The 8,866-nt window shown below is 48.8% G+C and overlaps 1 protein-coding gene across 1 annotated transcript; it reads right to left on the reverse strand.

The window, feature by feature from the left end:
• Positions 1-1,971: 1,971 nt before the first annotated feature.
• Positions 1,972-5,850, reverse strand: LOC121837529. The gene is made up of 2 exons (XM_042293137.1): positions 3,697-5,850; positions 1,972-2,754 (listed from the first exon to the last, which is right to left on the reverse strand). The coding sequence occupies exons 1-2, from the start codon at positions 5,848-5,850 to the stop codon at positions 1,972-1,974; spliced, it is 2,937 nt and encodes a 978-aa protein (XP_042149071.1).
• Between the last annotated feature and the right edge of the window lie 3,016 nt (positions 5,851-8,866).

Consider the following 8,866-nt stretch of genomic DNA (forward strand, 5'->3'; position numbering starts at 1 on the left):
CAGTTGATAATCACCTGCTTACCTACATATGGATCAAGTCTCTACCTGGCCGAAATAGGGAGTGCGTGTGCAGCAGAAACGGCTATACTGAAATCTCAAGATGGATGAAAGATAAGATCAGGCTTGGCAAGGTTTCACATTGCAAGTATGCCCATGCAAATTTCACTTTCTAAAACATAAAGACGCATTTAAAATTGTCATCCAGGACAAGCTGCTATTACACAGCTGTATATATAAGCCAGCTTACCATCAACAACCTTTGCAGACTGCCATGGACCTGATCCTCGGCTCGGCTGGTGATGCAGGAACGAATCGGCCTAGTCGATGCTGTTGATATGAAGACCCAGGAACAGCGGCAGCTTCACAAAACTGAAGAGCTTTAATTCCGACGTGCGTTCGATGCGAAAAAAGAAATGGTAATAGAAAAAAGTGAACGAGCTCCACGCTCGCCGTCCACGAGCGCAGGCCCCGATCTCGTGTGCAAGCTTGCCATTGTGCTGCTCAACACTGCTTCGCTGGTAGTCGACCAGTTTGATCTATTTTCAACACAATCCGGACCGCGAAATGAGTCACGCGCTGACCTCCAGGGGATAAAGGCGTTGAACTGGTCGGTCGGTAATCGATCCATTTTGCAGTTTTACCTGACAGGACCGTATGTTACCGTCTCTTCCTCTGTGGGTCTTCAGCACTCTTCCCATTTGCCACAATTGTCTCGGTGCATTACTATCGTGCACGAGAACAACGTCGTCTACACTTAGGCTTGACGCAGAAGCTGGTTGCATATGGTGCGCTGATCGAAGCTGCAACAAGTATTCGTGCTGCCAGCGTTTCCAAAAGTGGTCCGTTAAGCACCGTCGGTACTTGATCCTCTTGAGTAGGTCTGTTCTTTTGGATTGGTGCTCCGTCTCCGTTGTTGGGTCGGGCAAGCACGCCAATCTTTGCCCAAGCAATATATCTCCTGGGGTTATCGGCCTGGGCTCCGTGGCATCTGTGCTGTCCATTGTTAGAGGTCGGGAGTTGACTATTCCTTCAACCTCGGTCAAAACAGTGGATAATTCTTCAGAGGTTAGGCATGCCCTCCCTAGCACTTTCCGTAGGGTGGTCTTTACCGTTCGCACGAGCCTCTCCCACCAGCCTCCCACCATGGGGCACTGGGAACAATGAACTTCCATGTTACTCGGTTCTTGGCAAGATGAGACGTAAAATCTTCTTGCATCGCTCTAAACAACGCATATAGGTCCTTTGATGCCTTCTTGAATGTTGGTGCGTTGTCAGAATAGATCGTTGTTGGCAACCCTATCCGTGCCGTGAAACGTCGAAAGGCCATTAGAAAAGCTTCTGTAGACATGGCAGAAACAAGTTCGAGATGAACGGCGCGAGACACTGCACAAGTGAAAAGTGCAACGTAGGACTTCACACTGCCGCTTGCTGTCTTGACATACAAAGGACCTGCAAAATCTACGCCTACAACATCAAAGGGCGCGCCTTGCTTCAGTCGGTCAAGAGGAAGTGAAGCCGTTGGGGCAGTGTCAGCCGTGAGGCGGAACCTCGTGCATAAACAGCAGCTGAAGATCACTTTCTTCACCAATCTTCTCCCTCCTATAATCCAAAATCGTTCTCGGAGTTGCGCCAACGTGTCTCGTGCTCCTCGATGAAGTACCTTGGAGTGGGCGTTCTGTACGACCAGGGTTGTGAAGTAGTGCTCACTCGGCAATATGATTGGGTGTTTCACATTGTCCGATGCTGTCAGCATCTGAAGCCGGCCTCCAACCCGGATGATATTGTCTCTATCCAAAAATGGACTCATCTCTGCTAGAGACGATTGTTTGTGAACATTTTCTTTCTTCGAGAGACATTTTATCTCGTCTGGGTAAGTACTGTTCTGAACGTTGTTGATCCAGTATAGTTCGGCCACGGTGGTTTCCTCGGCACTCAGTGGTCCATTTGACGTATTGCCATTTTGGCAGTTCCTCAGAAATCGAAGGCACCAGTCACTCTTAAAGCCCGATGGAGTTCGCTGTACTTTGTCAGATCCAACAGCGGTTCAGGTGGTGTTGTTTGCAATATCACATGAACTGCTTTTCCCTCTTCTTTCAACAAGTCAGTCTCTACTTCGTTACTCGACCTCAAATCAGGCCATTCATTTTCGTTTTCAGTCAACCATTTTGGTCCTGACCACCATAAATCACTCGACACCAGTCGAGAACCTGTGATGCCACGGGTAAGCAAATCCGCTGGATTGTCACTTCCCGGACAGTACCTCCAATGAGAAGGATCGGTGTCCCTTTGTATTTCTGCAACTCGGTTGGACACGAAAGTCTTCCACTTGCTGGGGTCGCTCTTGATCCATGCAAGTGTGATGAGAGAATCCGTCCACAACGTATAGTCATACGGAATGCATGAGATGGTCTTCTCAAGATATTTGTGGAGTCTCGATGTGATGACGGCTCCCATAAGTTCCAGGCGAGGAAGAGTTTGTTTCTTGATTGGAGCAACCCGTGCTTTTGCCAATAAAAGTGTAGGTTGTTCAGGTGGCGAGGACTTCGTTGTTACGTACACTGTAGCTCCATAGGCAGTTGGGATTGCGTCGCAGAAAATATGAATCTGGGTGTCCTTGCCCTGTCCTGCTTGGAATACGAATCTGGGGATGACGAGTGCATCCATCTTTGACAGGTCACCACACCATTCGTGCCATTCGTTGTTCAGATTCTCGGCTAGAGCACTGTCCCAAGTGATTCCTCTCGCCCATAGTTTCTGAAACAGTGTCTTCACACGGATTGTGAAGGGCGACAAGACTCCCAGGGGATCGAAAATCCTAGACGCTGCTTGTAGAACAAATCACTTAGTGCCATCATGCAGCTCTAGGAATTTTTGTAAACTTGGCAACGCAAACTTCAAAACATCCTTCTCTGGATCCCAGACAATTCCCAGAACCTTCATTGTTCTTTGTTCAAGGATAGGCGTAGTGTTTTCGGGATTTGCCTCTTCTTGAAGTAGCACATCTCTCAGCGCTTGTGAATTTGTCGTCCACTTTCGGAGAGTCATTCCTGCGTTCTGCATAATAGATTTGGCGTCATGGTACAACTTGATGGCTTCCTCCTCGGTAGCTGTGCCAGTAACCAAGTCGTCCACGTAGAAGGAGTTACGAGGTACGTCAGCCACTTCCTCCTTTTCAGTCGGCAGATTTTTCAGGTGTTGGAGGATCGTAGCCGTCAGAAGAAATGGACTACAGGTTGCACCAAAAGGAACCCTCTTCATCCTCCATGTCTGCACCTCTGCACCTTTAAAGGTCGAAGATGGTAGATCTTGAAACCAGAGAAAACGGAAAGCATCTCTGTCCTTTTTTGCTACAGATATTTGCAGAAATGCCTTCTGGATGTCGGAGATTATGGCCAAGCGGCTCACCCGAAATCGCAGCAATATTCCAAGAAGGCCTTGATACAGGTTGTCTCCTTTCTCTAAACATTCGTTTAGTGACTTGCACCCAGCTGCGTGCGAGGATGCATCGAAAACAACTCGAAGTCGTGTCGCCAGCGCATTTTCTCTGATGACTTCGCGATGTGGCATGTAAAATACTCTGCCTTCTTCACCAGTTGTCTCGTTCGGTACCACTTCAGCGTGACCAGCTATCAGATACTCTCTGATTGCTTCGTCGTAATGAAGTACTAGAGTGTCAGTTCTGTAGAGTCGACCTACTGGTTTCCTCAGTCTCGTCATCGCTACTTGCTTGTTGTCCTTAAGGACACCTATATTGTCCTTCCACGGCAGTGCCACTTCGTACTGTGTGCCAGACCGGCGAATGTTCTGCTCGAAATGGCGCATCACTTGGCTTGTTTCGGACATCTGGTCTTCTGAATCTGTGATTCCCAGGCTTTCTAACTCCCAGAATGATCGGAGAGCGCCTTCAACCTGTTCTGTACCGGTGATCTGCAGGACACAGACGACCAAGTTCGAGTGGGTTTTTTGCGACTTCAGGATGGATGTCCGTCCTTGGAAGGTCCAACCAAGCTTTGTGTTTAATGCAACAAGGGTGCTGCAGGTCTTACTCCGAGTGACTTCACCAGTCATAAAGCCCCACATTTGGTCAGAGCCAATGAAAATACTGATGCCTGGTTGTGCGGCAACCGCTGGAAACATGAGGCGATCGGCAATAAACTTTCCATTTTTCTCCCTGTCAGCTACGAAGACTGAATCTGTCGTTAAGGTAGCTATGTCTTGACATATCACTAGGATTTCGATCGCTTCGATCTTGCATCCGTCCATGTTGAATTGGCTTCTAACTTCAAGCTCCACTACACGACGCTTCTTGCACTGTTGAGTTGAAGCACAAGCAAACGTGTTGAGCGCCATCTTGGTGTAGCCAACGCACTTAAGCTGAAGGTGTCTTGACAGATCCTCGGTGACAAACGTCTGTTGGCTGCCTCCGTCGATAACACCTCTAACATACCTACATGAGGTACCGCTGACAGCCCATGCCCGGAAGGTTTGCAGAAGTACCACTCCGGACTCTCTGAATTCTCGGGGAATTGATGTAGTACAAACCGTCATGCTGTTTTGTGTGTCCGATTTACCTTCTTTAGCTTTGATCCGCGTCGGGTCACACATGGACTTAGCGTGTCTTCCACCGCATGTGGCACAGCTGATCTTTTGTCTGCAGTCTCTTGCTCGATGGCCACTGAGAGTGCATCTGAAGCATCTCATCTCGTTTGTCAAACGCTGTTTCTTCTGGTCCAGGGGAAGAGAGGAAGAACAGTCTCCAGAACTATGGCTTGTTCCGTTGCAGAAACAGCATCTCGTTTTATGTGGTGAGGGTCTGTTGTAGAGCACCGATGAGGTCGGTCTAGACGATTCACGTCGAGCTATGTTGTCCTCATATCTTGTTGTCTTTGTGTTCTTCGTTTCTGTGATCTTAAACTCGCTTTTCTCCCGACTTTCGACTTCGATAGCTAGAAAATCAAGTAGTCGATCCAGTTCTGAGCGGTCAGGCTGGCTGCTTGGGCCAGGCATGGCAGTTGCCGCAGACAAATGAGCGGTTCTGTTGTAGTTCACGACGATGTCACGTGGAAGAGCTCGCATCAAAATATCGCAGAGCATCGACGAAAAACTTGACTTATTTACACCAAAGGTCTGGAGGCCTCGTATATTGATTTGCACCTGGTCGAACATCGTTCGTAGACCTGAGGTATCGTTGGCTGACTTGACAGGTGAAATCAACCTCAGACTGGAGAAATATTCCTGCTCCAATCGTTTCTTGTCTCCAAAACGGCGATTGAGGATCTCAATTCCATCCGCGTAGCAAGTCTCTGTCCTTGGTAATCCAGCCACAGCTGCTTCCGCTTCTCCGCCCAAGTACATTCGAAGGTAGCCGAACTTTTCGCTGGTGGACAGACTGGCGTTCTTGTGAATTGTTTCATCGAACTGTTCCCAGAACGCTGACCACTTTGATATTTCACCCTTGAATGGCGTAATGGTGAGCTTAGGTAACCTAGTTCCAGCTTGTCTGCTGCCTTGGGTGTCGTTCGGGTGACGATTAGGTTTCCTAGAGGCCCCTCGAGACGATATCTCATCTAGGAGATCTTTTCTGCATTGGAGGGCACTGATGGTGGCAGTCGCTTCATCTTCGTATTGGACGACTGCCTGAAATTCGGTTTCGAACGAACCATCTGGTATGTGTCCCTCAAACTCTTCGTTCAACCTCCTGAGCTCATCGTTATTGGCGCGCAATCTTTCGGCCACGGTGGTAATCTGGCTAATCGTTGAATCTTGATTTTGTAAGAGAGCATTTGCCTCGTTGATGAGTCTTGTGTTTTGCGCGCGTCGGCTCGTTCTTTTAGTCTTCAGCCTTTCCATGGGGATCCACTGCGCTGCCGAGTCTTCTCGTGTGATGTCCCCGACCTTGACTCCCGGGTTTCGGCACCAAATTGTTGATATGAAGACCCAGGAACAGCGGCAGCTTCACAAAACTGAAGAGCTTTAATTCCGACGTGCGTTCGATGCGAAAAAAGAAATGGTAATAAAAAAAAAAGTGAACGAGCTCCACGCTCGCCGTCCACGAGCGCAGGCCCCGATCTCGTGTGCAAGCTTGCCATTGTGCTGCTCAACACTGCTTCGCTGGTACTCGACCAGTTTGATCTATTTTCAACAATGCTAGCTTCCGTTCGGCGAGGGCTGCACGGAGTATAACAGTGAAAAAAGTGTTGTAGATTATGTGAAACACAAAAAAAAAAGTCATCCTAGCATCAACAATTCGCTAGTGGCACTGAAAACAAAAATCAGAGGTTGGGTCAGTTACGTTAATGCAATATACTTCGGACACATATCATGACTGCAGGTAAGATATTTGCTGCCTTCAATCTAGATATGCTTGAAAATTTACAAGCCAAATAACAAATATTTTATAAGCTGAAATATATCTCGATGGAACTACAAAATGTGACTATCTCTGCAAATATGCTGCTATCTAGTACACCAGAGATGAGTAGAATCGGATTAAAGCGACACCCTTACAAAGATTCAAGAAAAACAACTATGGAGTCTGCCGTGCCACTACGACAGAAACGACGCTACTGTGATCTCGTGAAGATCAGAGTTCCGAAAAGGTGTGAAGGGTTTGGCACGAGAAATATGCCAATGTCATTATTCATTTTTGCAACATCAAATTGACTCGTAAAGTGCGACCAGCCACAGGGTGTATTCACGCAAATCTTGCGACCGTTGAATAGACGTTCTGCAATTTTCCCAAGCGGCCTGGAGCCCTAAACTCGTCAAATACAAAGTTAGAGCAGCAAGTTCGCGGAGCGCGCAAATTGGACGCCGGCGACAAAAGCGCGAAGTCATCGTCGTGAAGGTTTAATCGGCGCGCTCCGTCAACTTCGGCCTTAACCTTGTGTTTGACGAGTTTAGGGCCCCTGGCCCGTGCGCGAGGAATTGTGGGAGAGACTGTCCCTCGCCTGGCCGCTCTGCCTCGAGATCGCATTGCCTTGTCGCTTGCCTCCTCTTAATCCTTTGTTTTTCGATTTCATTACCTATTTTATCTAAACCAGTGTATTTTTTATTGCTTCAAGTGTTCCTATTCTCTTCTGCGTGCAATATTTTTTGTATATATATAGTATTTGTGTCTTTATTTCGCCTTTTTCGACGGGAGTGCCGACGGACAACACGCCGCTTCGCGCGTCGTTCACCAGGTGAGTACTACCTTTGCTACCGATTCCTATCTCGTTGTTAGCTGTTCATTTTGGTTTATTTGACCCGCCTGCAGTCTAGAGGAGCCGTTTATGAACACCAGCACACATGTCATAGGGGTAGGCAGAGCTCTGAATCAACAATCGCGACGCAAGAGCCGAGTGCGCTGTGATTTGGCCGCCCGCGCTCGGTCCGTTGACTCGCACTGTAGTGTATGCCTTCGAGTGCCGCTTAACGTGACCAAGATACAGCACACTGCTTTGCCGTCGCAAATCATTTGTCGGAATGCATGCGAAACCGTAACACCGTTCGGCATACCCAACGCTGCGGCGCCTGACAACTGCACGCAGTGGCGCGAGCCCCTAGCAAGCGCCGGCGGTTCAACATTGTGACCTGTATGCGCTTTTGGCATGCATTCATGATCAGTCTCCTCGGCGGTTGTCAGTTGCTGGCATCTTAACTCGAGCATCAGCTGGCATCTTGACTCGAGAAATAAAATTATCGAAGGATCTACGAGTTTCAAGGTGACTGCCCGGGTGACAGGACATATCTGCACTTAAAAAGGGTGTTTGCAACTGACAACCGCTTAGCAGATGGATTAAAAAGGCATACCATAAGCGCATACAAGCCGCGACGTTGGACCACTGGCGCTTGCAAAGGGCTCGCGCCGCTGCGCGCAGTTTGTCAAACACCGCAGCGTTGGATATGCCGAACGGTGTTACGGTTTCGCAGGCATTCGGACAAATGATTTGCGGCAACACATCTCTGCACTTGAAAAAAGGGCGTTGGCAACTGACAACCGCTTAGCAAGTAGATTACGAAGGCAAGCCATAGGCGCATTCAAGCCGTGATATTGAACCGTCGGCGTTTGCGAAGGGATCACGCCGCAGCGCGCAGTTGTCAGGCGCCGCAACGTTGCATATGCCTCAGCTTCGAAAACATTCGGACAAATGGTTCGCGGCGACAAAGCGGCGTGCTGTACCTTGGTCAAGTAAGCAGCACTCGAAGGCACACGCCACAGCGCGAGTCAACGGGGCAAGCACAAGCGGCACAACCACAGTGCACTGGGCTCTCGCGTCGAGATTGTTGATTCAGAGCTCTGCCTACCCCTATGACATGTGCGCGGGTGTTCATAAACGGCTCCTCTCGACTGCACGCGGGTCCAATAAACCAAAATGAACAGCTAACAGCACGATAAGAATCGGTAGCAACGGTAATACTCACTCAGGAAATGACGCGCGAAGCGGCGTGTTGTCCGTCGGCACTCCCGTCGAAAAAGGCGAAATAAGGACACGAATACTATATACATACAAGAAATATTGCGCGCAGAAGAGAACAGAAACACCCAGAAGCAATAAAAAATACACTGGAATAGATAAAAATAGGTAATGGATTCGAAAACAGAGCATTAAGAGGAGACAAGCGACAAGGCAATACGATCTCAAGGCAGAGCGGCCGGGCGAGGGACAGTCTCCCACGATTCCTCGCGCGCGGGCCGGGGCGCTTGGGGGATTTCGCAAAAGGTTTATTGTAGGCACAGTGCCCTGGTTGTGTTCAAGTGCGATATATGACCAAGTACCATAAACCAATGCTGCAAACTTCTCCGAAAATCAATGGGTGCGGTGGCGAACAGCGTGAGTGACGCTGTTCACCACCCTTGCCGTTCATTCGTGTTTGTGTGTTG

Source organism: Ixodes scapularis, unplaced genomic scaffold, assembly GCF_016920785.2.
Source record: "Ixodes scapularis isolate PalLabHiFi unplaced genomic scaffold, ASM1692078v2 PGA_scaffold46__3_contigs__length_2488377, whole genome shotgun sequence".
NCBI classification, from domain to species: Eukaryota; Metazoa; Arthropoda; class Arachnida; order Ixodida; family Ixodidae; genus Ixodes; species Ixodes scapularis.